Genomic DNA, 17876 nt, shown 5'->3' on the forward strand with positions numbered 1-17876 from the left:
GTAGATGAGATGGGTTTATTCTACATAAAAGGTGAAAAATGTACCAGTGGCAAAATGAGCAGGAGGGGCCATTCAAGTATTACATCAGCAGACTTTTAACCATTTTTGACCCCCCTCTCCCTTGTCAGCTAAATTTCATCAGCTCTGTCCCTTCCTAACACATATTGGGATCAGAGACGTGCCAGAGAAGGAGGCATGAGCCCCCTATGCCCTCCCCCAGATGACCAGATGAACAAAAATTGTTTTTATTATGTAAAAAAAAAAATTTTTTTTTAATTAAAGGTATTTTCTTATATCAGAAGAAAATACCTTCATGTGTTATTATAATCAAAATTTCTGGAAATTTCAATGCCATTTGAAATCTAAGATCTCAAAATTTATTTTTAAGAAATTTATTGCGACCCACCCTGTAAACCATATATGCTCAACCCGTGGCCCTCAGGGTTATCTAATGTGGGCAGCCACATCAAACCTAATTTTGTAAAAATGAACTAAACTGCAAATTTATAGATCACTTAAGTGACCAGTGGCACAATTCCAGAGCATTTGAGCAGCTTGTGGCGCATTAACAGATTAACACATAAGTGATCCACGACACAGTTTCAGAACACTTAGGTGTTCAAGTTACCTGTGGCACATTCCCAAATTACTTGAGTGATCCATGGCATATTTATGGATCACTTGAGTGATGTGCGGCACAGTTACAAAGCATTTTAAATGGCCTGCGCCACATTTCTAGAGCACTTAAATTGCCTGCAAAGCAGTTATAGAGCACTTAAGCTTCCCAGACACATTTTGAGATTACTTGAAGGATTCGCAGAACATTTGGAGATCACTAAAGTTTCTCTATACAGCAGTGTTTCTCAACTGCCGGGCCATGAGTGATTCATTGTTTAATTTTTCCCAATTTATTTCCCATTTGTTCTGTTTATGACCGGGCCTTCCACTTGAAAAAAATACTCAACTGGGCCACAGGATTCCAAAGGGTGAGAACCACTGCTATAGAGGACTTATTAACATTAGGGGGAATATCAGTTCAGGTGCCCACAAACAAGGGAAAGGTTTTTCTCATTTTTGGCCCACTCAGTAAAGATGCCATTAAGAATATTTAATAGTTTAATAAAGGGCAGTTGATTACGTAAACATCATTCAAACCCTCCTTTCCCCTTGTCATCAAAAGTCAGCAAATCCAAAACCCCCTTCCCCTCTCCCATCAAAGTTGACATAATACTTGAATGACCCCAAAGAGGGAATCACTGTTGTGTTGTGTTGTAATATAGATGGGAGTGATAAACGAAAACTGGTTGTGATTGGGAAAAATAAATCACAAATCCTCGATGTTTTAAAAATATCAAATCTTCCCTCCCCCATCATCTATCATCTACTATTCCAATGCAAAAGCGTGGATAATGAGTAAAATTTATGAAGATTTGCTGCTCAGATGGAATAGAGAACTACAAAGGCAAAATTGTAAGATTCTTCTGATAATGGATAAACATCCATCCTACATCGAAATGAAGTTATCTAATATTACAATCAGTTTTCTGCCACCTAATAGCACTGCCAAACAGAACGATTACACCAAGGTATCATCCAGAAGGTCCAAGTTTTTATCATTGCCAAATTCTGAAGCAAATAATGGCAGAACTTGAAAAGGCAGATGCCAAAATTAATGTTGTTGGATGGTGTTATCCACACAGCATATGCTTAAAAGCAGGTGAAATATGAAACTATTTAGATCTGTTGGCTGAAAGCAATTTCCGCATTGAAGAATCGTGAAAATTTGACAAATGTTTCTGAACCTACTGCATCAGTTGATATAAACGACCTGTGGAGCTCGATCAATAGTAGTTCTAGTCAGGGCCGCAACTAGATGCTTGATCACCCGGGGCAAGCGTGCATTTTGATGCCCCCTTGTAATGTTAAAGGAGAGGTTTCAGAATGAAATTTGCGCTCCCTCGGGTCATGAGACCTGCCTGAACCCACTAGTTGCGGTCCTGGCTCTAGTGAATTTGGATGAGGCAACCGCAGATGATTGTCTTGAAACTATTTATATCATCAATGCAGATTCTCATCAAGCTGATGACAATGCTATCAAAGGTGATGATTGCCATAAAGATTCTGTTCTGGCTGCAGTTGATATATGGACTACATCAGAGGCATTCAATATAAAAAAAAAAAGCTTGAAAGATATTTTATAAATATAGGACACATGCAAACAGAACATCTTTCGGCATTGCAGAAATTTATATGTAAGCAGACCTTGCAAAAAGAGGAAAGCTAAAATCAGTGAATATTTAAAAAAAAAATTATAAACTTCATTATTGTTAAATATTTTCATTAACATTTTTTGATTTTTTGCTATTTTAACTATCACAATCTGTAAACAAAATTTATGTGAATACATAAAGGATATTTTAATTATTTTTCTGTATTAAATACATGTTGCTGACATCTTTAAATAGAAACTATTACATGAACTTGAATTATATGAATAGAAACAAATTAATGCATAGCTATTATTTGTAGTATATTATAGAATGTTTTCTAATTTTTCAGAAAGTATCGAAGAGATACTGTATACATGCTACTATCAATCGTAAGTGGATACAGGCTCTTTGAATAAGAGAGACGGTTATATTGTGAACGAGGGGGAGATATGCCACCTCTACCCTTCCCCTTATGCTAGTAATACAGATTTTTCGGGTGAGGGAGCAGCCACTTCTTCCACTTCCTCCCTCTGTATCCACCTATGCCATCAATTCAATTTTGTGCTCGCATAAGCTTATTTTGACTCCCACAATCTCAATAAAGCATTTTATGAATATATATAACTGCTAATTCCAAGATTCCCTGGTTATATAACATACACTTCTCGAATCACCAAGGGTGTATGTTATAACCGAACTCGCCTGTAGTAAAATTTAGCAACTTGATGATAAAATAGAATTTGTATACTCATGAAGATCTTGTATGAATGACTTGGGATGTTTGGAGTTGTTCTACATCAGTTACAAACAATTAGTACTGATCCACTCACTTTTCACCGATTTCATTAAATTCAGCAAAAAATTATAAAATTAGCTATAATTTAAAAAAGTAAGAGAGTATTTTTAATAAAATTAGCCGAAGTATGTAAGTTGATCAAGGGAAAAAGGTTAAAAGGTGGGGGCACAACCTCCTTACCAGAGGCCCCAAAATGTAGAAAACATTGAAGGGGGGACTGAAGCCCTTATGCAGGATGGAGGAGTGGTGTGTTGCATTGTATACAGGGCCGCAACTAGGGGGAGAAGGTACGTCTCGTGCCCTGGAAGCTGGATCCAAGGGGGGGGGGCGCAAATTTCATTCCGAAACCTCTCCTTCAACATTACAAGAGGAGTCAAAATGCGCACTTGCCCCGAGTGACTAAGCATCTAGTTGCAGCCCTGATTGTATATGATTATTGAGGGGCTCAGCCCTCTCTTGTAAAATTTATTTGGGGGGAACTCAAACAACCTCTGCTCCATACTGTGGTGGGTAAGGTTACGTACCAGGTTGTGGTGCGTAATGCTCCATACTGCAAGCCAAATGCAGCCCACAAAAGGTGTATGTAAGAGTATCAATCACACAACAAGCACACCAGTTCGTGACCCACAAGAGTCAGCCAACTCACATATCTGGCCTAAGAAGGTTGTGCATCCTGGTTTACAAAAATTATAACTAAATTATATAATGAAGCAGGTTAGTGGATTTTTACATGAGATGCTAGTTTGATCTTTTTTTTTTTGTTGCACCACTGTCATTTTCTGCACTCTGAGGGCTAATTAGATTGGGACTTATCTAATAAAACTACAGTTTATTGCAGATTCCAAGTGATATTCAATACTTTTTTTTCACGTCTCCCCGATTGGTTGGTGAGGTTAGTAGTAATGTTAGTTACGCACATAAGTATGTTAAAAGCATAGAAAGGAAGGAATATATAAACCAAAATTATGCCATCTAACATGAGAAACCGAAGACTACCATAATGATTGCATTTAAAGATTTAATATTGGAGGGTTGGTAATGAGTTCCCTATACACCATAGATGAAAAGTTGATACGAATCCCTTCTTTATAAACATAATATCAGCAATACTGATGTTCAATAAATGGTGCCAAGAGGAAACAGTGTCACTCTTACGTAGTTCGTACAGAGTATGAAAGACTATGTATACCAAGAGATGAACTTAAGAAAAAAAATTCATGTGCCTCTATGGGAAATTAAAGTTCTGTTCCCTCACAGTCTGGGTGAGTGCTACACCATTAAGCTACAGTGGACTGACATTTTTTCCCTTAGAGTAGTGTTTCCTAAAAAGGGCAACATCATACCCTAGGGTTTGATGGAATGGTCCAGGGGGGAGGGTAGAAGCTGTTTGCATAACATAGATGTAGGGGTTGGCTTGAGGTGGCAGGGTTGCCTAACTTGTAACCGAGGCCTCAACTAAAGTATGGGGCATGAAGCTAGAGACAGTTACATCAGATCTACGCTATTATCAAAATCAATCATGCCTGATTTCTTCCAAAAGTCAGACTTCAAATGTGTACAAATGTGTGCAATGAGAGAGAACAATTTCTGAAGAAGGGGACGATCAAACAAAAAGTTTGGGAAACTTTGCCTTGGAGCATATATAAGCACAACGCTAAGCAATAAGATTTTGATATATTTTACATTAGTGATAAATTTCTGGTAAAATTTTCATACTGTTTGTGTTAGATGACATCATTTCTGTGGAAAGCAAATAAATATTCTTATTTGAGAAGTTATAGTAAAAAATATCTATAGTTTGAGGGAATTTAAAAAATATCACATACAGAATGACTTAAATGACTTCATAAAGAGAATTTAAAAAAATAAAATATTTTATACAGAATGACTTGAGTGACCTCATTCCAAGTGATATTCAATATTTTTTTTTCATATGCCTCTAATTGGTTGGTAGTAATGCTAGTTACCCACTCAAGTGTTTTAAAAGGGAAGGAATACATAAAACCAAAATTTGCCATCTAGCATGAGAAACCCAAGACTACCAAAATGATTGCATTTAATAATATTGGAGGATTGGTAATGAGTTCCCATACACCATAGATGAAAAATTGATACGAATCCCTTTATGAAAACAGAATATCAGCACTATCCACCATTTTTGAACTGATGTTCAATAAACGGTGCCAAGAGGAAATGGTGTCACTCTATGCAGTTCATACAGAGTACAAAAGATTATGTACCAAGAGGAGATGAATTTAAGAAAAAAAATTCATGTGCCTCTGTGGGAAATAAACTACTACTACTGTGTTTACCCACTTAAGTTTTTCACAAAAATAATTTCTCATTTTTGTGATCAAACACAATTCATGCCTGAAATTTACCAAAGATTCAACATCCATTTTCTTCATTAAAAATGGTTCTAGATACTGTTGAAGATCAAGGGAATCAAATAAGGCAATCAGTTCTGAACTTGAACTTGCTTCATTTGAAAGTTTGTTAGAGATGCTGGTACAGTCTGAAGGGCTTTGTTGAATGGAAGTTAAAGATTTTGTGCTTTCCCCTATAGTGATTGTGCTGTCAATATCACTTTTTGGTAACTGCTGGTTAGAAAGGATGTCAAACAATATGAGAGATCCTGAAAAAAAAAGTTACACCAAACGTTAATGCAACGAAAGCATATAGAATTGAAACTGACTAAATAAAACTAATATTCTATGACAATTCACTTATTCAATATAGCACTTTTCTTACAAGAAAACTAGATAAATAAATTCATAACAGATAAAAAAAAAGCATTTCCACAAAACCCTGCAACCAACTTCACCATTTTTTTCAGAAATCAGTCCAAACAAACAGATGGTCTGAATCTCAGGACCATCAAAATTTCAAAAGCAGCCACATTTTTAACTATTCTCAAATTTCTAATATCCAGCCATTCCTAACACTATTTATTAGGGCTGGAAATATATTAGAATTTTCAACTGATTAATCAAAAAATTTCAATTGATTAATCAAATCTGTGCTGTTTTGTCAGAACATAACTCCAAAATAACATTTTTGAGACATAAGCATTTTGATTGTCATTTGAAAATCAAACATAAACCATACACACAAATACAAATGAAAATATCATACATCAGCATGTTGTTTAGCCATACCCCTGTATTTGTGCATTTATCTCACTTCTAATTAGTTATAATTAGCAAGACTTACTTTTAGATCAAAAAGCAATTTTTTGGAGATGTCATGCTCTGACCAAACACCACAGAAATTTTAATACAATGTTTTTGTAACTATATACCATAAAATGGTACAACTTTGTGACACTTTTTGAGGTTTTTGAAAAGTATCTCCTTCAATCATGCACTTATTTGCCTGAACGCTTTACTCATTATACCTACATATCTCACCTCTATTGAATGTGTCAGAAAAAATCTATGTTTCACAAGAAGGGAGGGAGACTTTTTTCATGAGCCACAATCTTGTACCCTTGTGGGATACAACTTTAGGCCATCCCTTTTTCTGCCTTTAAAATGCATTATAAACTCGATCAGTGTTTGTCATTTCCACATATATGTTTTAATAAAAAAACCCCAAACATTATAACCCCTATTTTTCTTTTTTTCACATTTTTTATAAATTGGAGAATGAAAAATGATAGACAACAACGAAACCAAGTTTAATCAAATTTTTTCATTAAGGAACTGTTGGTAGGTTTGATACACATCTACCTTTAACAATTTTAAACCCTCTTATGAAGAACACTCACAGCTTTGAGTCAACTAGGTACGTGCTATTGCCTGCATGTTTTGGTGGACTTATTTCCCTTACAATTTGATTTTCACGATACAAGACGATGTCAGCAGGATCTGGCCACGTCCAATACTTTCCTTTCTTCACCATAGCAGAAACTAGTACATCTCTTTCGTTGTCTGGCTTGGAAACCTTCAGTCCTGGACTAAACTTTCTACTATATTTCACAATAACGTAAATATTTTCATCCTATTATTGTGCATCACCTTGTACTCTCTCTCCTCTACATCATCAAATAAGTAGACACTTCATTTCAGTTTTCAAACCGATTAGCAAAAAAAAAAATATATATATATATACGGGGTGATTATAAAAAAACTATCCCGACATATGGGCCCCTAACTATCATACCATTCACAGAAACTGAATGAAATTTTGGCATAAGGTATTTTGATGTATGCGCTCAAGAATGATATGGAAAACAACAGTGTCACTCTAACAGTTACGGTTACAGTGAGAAAATTTCGAAAATATCAAATGGCAACACCAAGTTTTTTGTATTGGAATGCGATCTCCATACTGAAAAACACTAAATAGCGTTGAAATGGCACTTATAGCACGAAAATCCCCGGAGCTAGGCAAGGAAAAAGTAAAAAGGACTTTGCAGTGCACCAGAGCATTAATGTTCGTTTCATTCGTCACACCGTTTCTTCGGCTAAGATCCCAGCCTGATTAGTCCTCCACAAAACGAGAAGAAGAAACCAAGAAATGCAAATTTTGGGTTCTACGTAAGACACAGTCATGACTGACATAAAAAAACTATCCCAACATATGGGCCCCTAACTATCATACCATTCACAGAAACTGAATTAAATTTTGGCATAAGGTATTTTGATGTATGCGCTCAAGAATGGTATGGAAAACAACAGTGTCACTCTAACAGTTATGGTTACAGTGAGAAAATTTCGAAAATATCAAATGGCAACACTTTTTTTGTACAAGTTTTTTGTATCTCCATTGTGAAAAACCCTAAATAGCGTTCGAACGGCAACTGTAGCATGAAAATCACCGGCGGTAGATAGGCTAAAAGTGAGGACAACCAATAAGGACAGAGAAGCAGCATAAAATAAAGCATTTTATTGTGTTTCACAAATTTTCCACATGACCTCCTTCACACACGATGACACTTTGCATGCGGCAGATGGTGGATAACACTGCAGCATGTACCATGGCAATAGGAATCTCTTGAATCGCAGTTCTGATGGCATCTTTCAAATCAGATGCAGTTTGCGGACGAAACTGATACAATTTGGATTTCAGATATCCCCACAGGTGTAATCCATTGGTGTGAGATCAGAAAACCTTGGTGGCCACGGAAACGGGAAATGACAGGAGATAACTCTGTCACCAAACTGTTGACTTAAGACACGTTTGACTGAAGACCCTACATGTGGAGGAGTGCCATCTTGCATCCACACTTCAGATAGAGCATTTTGCCGTTGCAATGCGGGAATCGCGTAACGAGTTAACATGCCCAGATAGCGAGCACTCGTTACTGTACATGTTTGCAGATCACCGGCAGTAACCTATTCAAAAAAGTAAGGGCCGAGGATGAACGTACTCGTTATACCACACCACGCAGTCACTTTTTCCTTGTGTAATGGACGTGCAAGCACATCATGTGGATTATTGTCTGCCCAGTGCACACAATTTTTCGAATTCACGTTACCAGTTAACGAAAAATGCGCCTCATCTGTCCACAGAATGCGTAAAGGCCAGCTGCTATCTTCATAGTACCGGATAAGGAATTGATTTGCAAAATCCAGCTGTAACTGATAGTCTCCCGCTTCCAACATCTGGACACGCTGGAATCGATACGGAAACATGTTTAGAACAGAGCGCAGAATCTTGCGGACAGTTGAATTCGGCAGATTCAGAACACGTGAAACATCGCGTGCACTTGCGGGACGAACTGTGCTTATCGTCTGATGAACTTCTGCAACAGCTTCCATGGGAACGGAACGTCGTCCAGACCGAGGTCGATCGTATGTGCAACCAGTTTCTTCAAATTTATGAATCAAGTTCCGTACAGCTTTGACAGTGCACGGGCCTCGCCGTAATCCATGGTTTCTGCGGTAAACACGCAATGTCTCTGCGGCATTTTGTCCATTCAGGTAATAAATCTTTACGATTTTCCCACGTTCTTCCCCTGAAAGCGGCATCTTGTTCAGAATGGCAGAAAGCAACATATGTGGCTCACATTTCGCAGTGCCTTTTCTTTCACCTAGCGTGACTACGACAGTCATGACTGTGTCTTACGTAGAACCCGAAATTTGCATTTCTTGGTTTCTTCTTCTCGTTTTGTGGAGGACTAATCAGACTGGGATCTCAGCCGAAGAAACGGTGTGACGAATGAAACAAACATTAATGCTCTGGTGCACTGCAAAGTCCTTTTTACTTTTTCCTTGCCTAGTTCCGGGGATTTTCGTGCTACAGGTGCCATTCCAACGCTATTTAGTGTTTTTCAGTATGGAGATCGCATTCCAATACAAAAAACTTGGTGTTGCCATTTGATATTTTCGAAATTTTCTCACTGTAACCGTAACTGTTAGAGCGACACTGTTGTTTTCCATATCATTCTTGAGCGCATACCTCAAAATACCTTATGCCAAAATTTCATTCAGTTTCTGTGAATGGTATGATAGTTAGGGGCCCATATGTCGGGATAGTTTTTTTATAATCACCCTGTATATAAAATATGAAAATTGGGAAAAAATTTGTGGCACAAAGATGTAACACAAAGTTCTGATTATTAATAACAAGTGATACTACTGGTAAACAAAAAAACATTTAGAAACCCCCAATGCACCAACTTGTAGTAGATGATATAGAAATAAACATATATACTTACCAGATCCCTCAGGAAACCCTAAATGGTCTAACCAAAGGAGACTAATTTTTCATGAACACCAAAAACTTGCAAATCACCAATAATTTTCGGATAAACGCACGGGATAACTAGGAAGGTTATTATTACCCAATATTTCCTCTACATACACATGTACCTTCCTACCAGTATTTTTCTGAACTTCTACTTTCACAACCATTCACCACTAGAATGTGTTGACGTTTGGAAATCATGTGTGGCACAATATTGTAACCTTGGCACAAAGTTGTACTATTTCACAGTACTACACAATATTAATTCATGCTTTTATAAAATATATTTTATTCATTTCATGCACCTATCTGCCTTATGTAAGCAAATATAGAAATAGATAAAGAAATTAAAGCTGCTCACTTGAAACAATTTAATAGGCTGGGCATATTTGTCAAATCCTGGAATCTTTTCACTTGGATCTTGATTTTTTTAGCAAATCAGTTATTTTAGATTGGTCACTGATTGCAATACTACTTTCGATCATGGTGTTGCTTGTTTTCCTAGAAATTCTTCTCAAATGGTACTTGGGGTGGGAGAGTGGGACTTGATGCTTCCCGAATACGAAAACTGTTGTTCACAGACACAGTAGACAGACTCACAGTGGAGACAATAAGTTTTGGTATTGTCTTCTAAAACTCCCATCTAATTCAATTTGAAACTGAAATAATCAGTTTTGTTGAATCGACTTGCACTTCATGCCAAAAACTTGGATCAAAATATTGAAGCAAATATTTAAAAATATGGTCACTTATCTAAAATGCTACGCATAGAAACATGCAGTCAAGTGTTCATACTTGTGATAATTTTGAAATTTGCACTGAAAAATCAACTATTAAATGAAACGTCAGAATTAAAAAAAAAATTCATATTCTGAAGGTATGTCTAGGCTTTTTGTACTGATAATTTGAAAATTTCAGGTGCACATTTAGTACCTAAACAAATAAAATGGTGTTTGTCCCAAGTTAGGTGCGGGTACCCTAACTTGCGCCAGTATAGTTTTTGCGTGCTGTCTCATGTTTGAGTGCCTTAGTTTTAACTTAGGACAGGTTAAATCCTTTTAAAAAAAGTCCTAAGACAACACCAGACTGAAAAAAAAACAGTTCACAGAAATCATTTTATTCATCAAAAATAACATCACAACCTTAATGACAAAATCACAGTAAGTCCTGTGGTAAGAAAATAACACAGGTTATCACACATTGAAAAAAGATACAAATGAACTTATAAAATGAAAAACGAGAAAATCTTGATCACACTTCAAAAACATTAATGTGTGTAGTGACTTTGTCTGACACAAATGAACAAAGACCAAAACATCAAAATGTTTGAAAATTTGGAGGACGAAAGTGTAGCAATCTCCGCAGATGCTAAGAGGTTTCACACACAATTCTCTTTATCTCATTTATTGAAACATCATTAATGTCGTAAAAACCCATCAGGAAATCAAAACACATTTGTTTTACCCATGTTTTACCAAAAAAAAAAATGTTTACATCGAGAATTGCATTATACCACATGCATTTTTGCACTGTTGAACCACACCGTCTTGAATGTTTTGAATAAACATTCAAAAACATAACAACGACAATGCATTTTCCAACTTCGGACAACAGCGCCCAACATGGGAAAGTGTTCCAAGTTTGGACAAACTTGATTTTCTTCCACTAAAGCCAGGCTGTACTTAGCAACAATTTCAATAAAAAAAGATTGAATCAGCATTGTATATAGGAGATCTTACCCAACATTGTCCTAAATCACAGAAACTCCCATGTCTAAACGTAACTGTGGTGCAAACCTTAGTAGTTCACTAAGAAAAACAAATTTTCAGGGAAACACATGAAAAACTTTTTCTTGAACCAAAACACATTCTACTTCACTGAAACTATCATGAAATGTTAACACAACAACAAACATGATGACCTGCTTTAAACATAACCTGTATCAACCTGTAGCAAAAATCTAAAAATAACCTCAAACCTCAAATTAAATACAGCAATAAATAATTAATATTTGAATTTTTGGTATTTACAATAATCAATAAAATTGCGCTTGACCCCCCCCCCCCAAAGCAGAATGTTTTGTATTAATGTTGTGGTAAAAATTCTCATAACAGTATTTTCTTATCTGTTCTTAAAACTCTTCCAGAGATTTTTCTGTGACGTACGTTGCTGTTTTTGGCATATTTCTGCTTTAGGGCATTTGACTAGCAGTTAGTTAAAGAAATGCAAATAAAAATAAAACTTCTTATCTTAAGTCATTTAACAAAAGGGTTCAGTGAAAAATAATTACAGTCAAAAGTAAATACAATCAGACAGCTTAAAAAAAATCAGAAAAACAGCAAAACTATTCGTTACATGTGAACTTTGTTATATCTGTACTGGCTTGAAAAATGATGCATTTAAGCAAAATGAAACAACTTAAATGCACAATACAAATTTTTCAATATTCTGAGTATTCTTAAAATAGAGATTAAACTAATATAACTTTTACAAAAGTCAAAAATTTAATTAAAATCCTACAAAATTTAAATGAACATATTATATTTACCATACATTACATTATCATATATTTATTGACAATGGAAATATTTGTCAATCATTGTTTTTTTCCTTAATATGATTATGAATGTTGGAAATGCAAAATAATTTTTGCTTAAGCATGATTTTTCTTTTATGAAGGGCCCAGTAACTGGAACATCTTTTTGTCCCCCCCCCCTTTTTTTAACCATTCAAAAAAAAACCAGCTTCCACTGGAAAAAGTCAATATGAGCTAACACCACACTAGAAATATCTCTAGTGTGGTAGTGTATCAGCTCTTTTTAATCTAGCCACATAGCTTTCCAATTCACCATCTTAAAACTTTCTCTTCAATTCTTCTTTGTTCTTTAAAATCTTGGATAAACTTCAAGGAATTGCGAATTTCTTCACTCACTTTTTCATTTGAAGTGATGGATAGTGTTTTGAGCTTAAAGTTCTCAAACACTAACTTTGCACACAATATACCACCACAACCAAAGTCTGAATCAACTAAAAATCTGCAAATGTGCTCTACAGCAATTCTGGAAATAGATTTTTTGGAGTAAATAACCTCAGTAATTAAAATCAATAACTTGCCTAAGTTTAGCAAAGAAAGAGTTTAAAAAATTACAACATATTCAGGCAATATATAAATAAATTTGAAAACACTGTCATATGTTTCAGCACTCGTGCATGCCATTTTCAAGGTGGAAAAACAAGAAACCTAACAATGCAAAAAACATAGTCTGAAATGCATGGTCTTTCTTTGCCAAATATAGCCTCAGTCTTTTCTTCCCCCAATAAGGTTTTCTGCAGAATAGGATTTAACAGAGAAAAGTTTTTAAAAATGTGAAGAAAAGAGGTTTTTATAACACTCAAAACTGACCTACTAGACCATACATGCCAACTACTATGGATTTCTACCATAAAATATGGAACTGACAAATCGCGAAAACTACATAATCTGTTTTTTAAGAAACTTCTTTAGTTCAAAAATTTCTTAGAATTCCATTATCCCATCAAGTACAAAATGACGTCAGGCAAAGACTGACAAACCCTAAAAATAAATATCAAGCGAAGAATAAATATCAAATTAATAACAAATTAACCCAATGACATGAAAAGTTGCAGTTTGCACTAAGATAACTTATCATGGCCTAGAATTCTTTTTGATAAATAAAAGAAAGTTCAAATTTCAATCGCAGATGGTGTTGTTAAATGAAAAACTCAACATCTATATATATATATACATATAAATTGATTTTCTGTGTGTCTGTCTTGTGTGTATGTTTTCTACTCAAATCTGCAATTTCACACCAGTCTTTACCAAATTTTGTATGTGTAACAAACAGGCCCCAACTTAGATAATAGGCTACATTAAAAGTTCTTCAGAGATGGGCAGATGACAATGACCAGCAACAATGACTTTTGGAATGACTACTTTTGTCACCTTGGTTTCCAAACAATGGCTTGTCCTTTTTTAATGCTCCCAGTATACAAAGAAAATTCAGGCAGTGCCAGATATTATTGCTAGTTTGATGTAGAATGTCAGATTCACAATTTTTTCCTAAAGTTGGAAAAAAGGAGATCTAAATTTAAAAAAAAAAGCCATGATAAGAAAGAAAAAAATAATTTTCCCCCCCGGTTGACCTCCCCCTAGACTAGACTGTTTTCCAGGGATAGAAAGGGTGCATTATCAGTTGCATCAACATATAGAAAAAAGGTAAAATTTACTGATAAGAAGATTTATATACAATTACAAAGAAATTCCTGAAAATTTGTGCATGAAAACCAGTTGAAAATTCATTATGGTGTACTTCACTGAAATCTGTGTTTATTATACGCAATCAAAATAGCGTAGATCAGGGTTTTCCAACTGGTGTTCCGTGGAACCCTAGGGTTCTGTGAGATCCTTTTTGGGGTTCCGCAGAATCAAAAATGACAAAAACCCGGAACCCTTATTTTTTCTGAAATTTTTCTTGTTACTATTTCACCTGAAGCAATTTTTTATAAGATGACTTCTTAATTGGTATTCCAGAAACTCAAGACCTAAATGCAGATTTTATGAGGGTCTTCCTCCAAAGATGTTGAACTTTTAAACTGTTTCATAATATTCTGTGCCCCCCACCTCTCTTCTTTGAGATGGCCAATTGAGCTTTATGTTCTTATCACTTTTCTGAATAGCAAATCCTAAATAGCAATCGTGAAAAAATGAAAAGCTTCACTTTCTAACTTGCCTGAGGCCATTTTTTCCACTCTACAGATTCTTTATCACAAATGGAACCTTATTTATATGATGTTCAAGAGGCTACTTCAAAATGTTGTATATGGGTGAAAATCGTACAACTGGAACTTCGCTGAAAATAATTCCTTCCCCCACCCTATAGACCTCAAAGAAATTATCACAAAAATCCAATGGTTTTAATTGCTTTTTTTTTTTGTTATATAATAATCATTCTTGAAAATAATTACCGCCAACATTAAATTTTTCAAAATCATATATTACTTAAAAAACTGTAATTCGCATTACATTACTGTTGCTTAAATTTTGAGTATTCTTATATTGATCTCATGAAGATTTGAAAGAAAAAAAAACATAATTTTTCACTTTTCAAGAAAGATTTTTTTTTTGTTTTGTTTTCCATATCTAAAAGCAAGGCAGATATTAAATCGAATCAAGCTCTTTAAAAGTTGTCTAAAAGAAAACAGAAATATACTGGACATCACTGTTTCTTCAAACCATGCATTGCGGCTCTAAGGGCATCGCCAACCTTTGTCAAGCGCTTTGTGACTAGCTGTTGATGTTGTTGATTGCCTGTTTAGTGCTTTGAAGGGGTATTTTTAGACTATTCTGGGCAGGGATGCAACTGGGAGGACAGGACTTGGGAGTTCTAACTAGGGGGTCTGGTGTCCTGGGCGCCAGGCCAGAGGGAGCACAAATTTCACCCTTTAGCCTCTTCTTCAACATTCAAAGAGGTGCCAAAATGTGTGCTTGCCCCAGCTGACTAAGTATTGAGTAGCGGCCTTGATACCGTATCTCTGTCTACAATCAGTCGATCATCAAAGTTTAAGGATTTTGAGTTGACGATATGCAATGAAAAACTATTTTATAGCCAACACATTTTTTTAATTCATAATAATTGCATAGATTCAATGTATAGAAATGATAATTTTCCAAGCATTTGGAGTTTGAGTTGAAATGAAAACTAAAAAAGTAATTGAAGTTTTTTTCACTCATAAATGTCCTGTTGTCTCTTTTTTTGCTCCTGTCTTCATCTGTGACATTTGAACCACATGAGAAGAGCTTGAGAAAGCCATTGACAATGATCTGCATTTTTTTTTCTTCCAGTTATTCTTCTGTTTAATGTTGAATGAAAAGAGTAAGGGAAATTTCTCACGAGTGACCATCATTGCATGTGGGCGAGTTCACCAAAAATTTCAAGATTCTGCATCACAGTAACACATAATGGCTCTCAATGTCAATCAATGCTGGTTACGTAATATCATGTGACAAGCAAACATTTAGCATGTTCCAGAAAAAAAAGCTGCATGGGGTCAATTGCTAAAAACTGGCCATCCTTTCATTTCATGTTTTTACTCAAGTTGGAATTTTTCACTCATCTGAGACCATGATTTCAGTTTGTGTGCTGAAAAATCTTTGAATAATTTATAATCTTCATATTTACTATAGCTGGTGTTAGTTTGGCGCACTGAACGAGGGGAGAAGGATTCCCTTTTTCTCTTCCTTTGACCTCTCGTTCTATATTTCGGGTGAGAATGGTGAATGCCAAAATTCATAATGAACCAGGTGACCAAGTACAGTGAGTAGCAATTTTTTCCTTTGTTCTGTATTGTTATTAATATTATTTATTTATCATTAAAGAGTATTTCATGAAACATTTTTTTACTATGTTCTTATTCTTTTGACAGCTTCTTGTATTTTGTGAATTATAATGGGAATACTTGAACGAGAAATCAGTGAAACTTTGTATTAGTTGTCATGATTGAAAAGCTGTGGGCATTTGTGGAATACTACTTACATAACAGTGGAATATGGTAGCCAGGTTGATAAGATGTTTATGAATTGTGCCACAAGATACTCAGAGATGTTGTGTGTTTGAAACCCTCTTTTGTCCTTGCCAGTCACTTTTCTGCTTTGAGAACTATTACAAAAACAGTGCCATGATGATCAAACAGCAGATTGCTATTGAGGAAAGTCTGCACACCAAACGTTCGGAGTATGAACCTCTCGGTGAGAAATATAAAAAAAGCCGTTTGGAATCAGTTGTGAACTGTCTAAGTAACGGTCTAATTGGTCCTATTGTAGAAAATGAAGGTGGTGGAAAAAAATGATTAAATGAGCATGTTTTTCAATATTCTGAAGCTATGTGTAGAACTAGGATGACCAAAAAAAAAACTGGACATTTCCATCGATGTCCGAGCCTATAACTCATGTTAAAATAACGAACTCATGATTTAAAAATTTCAAAGCGAATTTTTTTAGCAGGCTTGACAAAATTAATTTTTACTAAAACAATGAAATAGCCAGATATTATGAAAAATAATTCTGTCCCTTAAAATGTGGGTCATATGGTCAAAATATGTGTAACACATATTTTTTTACACACTTTTTATCAAATACAAATACAATGCCACAACAGGCAAAATGCCCAACGAGGTGGCTGAGAAAAAGATGCCCATAAAAATATGGATGTCATATATTTCAAAAATATAGCAACCCAATTAAAAACTACAAGTTTCAATTCTTATTCAGCAGATCGAATGTGGACTTTTGGGACACCCTGTATATTGAAGAAATATTAAAAATTTGTTAAGGATTCTGCAGAATAGCTTCTTAATCATCAAGGGTTCCAGGTGAGCTTTCATGTTGGAAAACAATGAAATAGATAAACCATATGAAATTTACAGGACATGGGAAAACTTACATTATCTATGTTTGTTATAAACGAGCCTGACTGTATAATAGAGATGCAAAAAATAAAATAAATAAATAAAAATAAGAAAATTAAACACAGAAACTACCTAAACTGTGGCCAGAAAGAGAGACACTCCCTTTGAAAAGTGGATTTCGAGACAGGAACAACTTATGCAAGCGATTTAGTTCATTCGATACAGTATTGATGATTGCTTGACAATATTTTGGGCTGCTATATAGAAGAATATCCAGCAATGTATCATTTGTGAAACGTCTCAGCTTTTGAATACTTGGCAATGTTATAGGTTCCATAGACCTGTAAAATGATTATGTAGTGTGAATTTTAGTTATAAATGCATGTTACTCATTGAAAATCCTATAAAAGACAAAAGCTTTTGAGCAAATTAAGGATGAGAAGTGCTCCAATGCCTTGGAGATCAAAATGAAAATTAAAAAAAATTATAAACTTCAAATAGCTGTTTCGGGGTAGTCTAACATAGCTCCTTCTTCAAAGAAACAAAGAATAAGAAATTGGTCTTATATGGTTCAGACTGCTTTCATAAGTGAAAAATAAAGACACATGATCAGACTGAGGATCAGTACAGTGATGATAAAGAGTCAAAAAAGACACTATCATCATTATCACACATCAGTCCTCAATTCAATCTCACTCATTTCTCACAAAAACAAACTTCGTCTGCGCTACATCAGACTAATTCCTTCT

General features: G+C 35.2%; 1 protein-coding gene across 1 annotated transcript in view; it reads right to left on the reverse strand.

The window, feature by feature from the left end:
• The window catches only part of PAPLA1 (Phosphatidic Acid Phospholipase A1), a 105370-nt gene that overhangs the window by 54894 nt on the left and 32600 nt on the right, over positions 1 to 17876 (reverse strand). Inside the window, exons 8-9 of the mRNA XM_089232724.1 lie at positions 17260 to 17468; positions 5388 to 5641 (exon numbers count right to left, since the gene is read on the reverse strand). Coding sequence (XP_089088850.1) covers positions 5388 to 5641; positions 17260 to 17468 — 463 coding nt within the window. The remainder of the gene's footprint in view (positions 1 to 5387; positions 5642 to 17259; positions 17469 to 17876) is intronic.

Source organism: Pholcus phalangioides, unplaced genomic scaffold, assembly GCF_987345545.1.
Source record: "Pholcus phalangioides strain wild (caught in Gottingen) unplaced genomic scaffold, Ppha-v1.0 ptg000007l_1, whole genome shotgun sequence".
In the NCBI taxonomy this organism is placed as follows: domain Eukaryota; kingdom Metazoa; phylum Arthropoda; class Arachnida; order Araneae; family Pholcidae; genus Pholcus; species Pholcus phalangioides.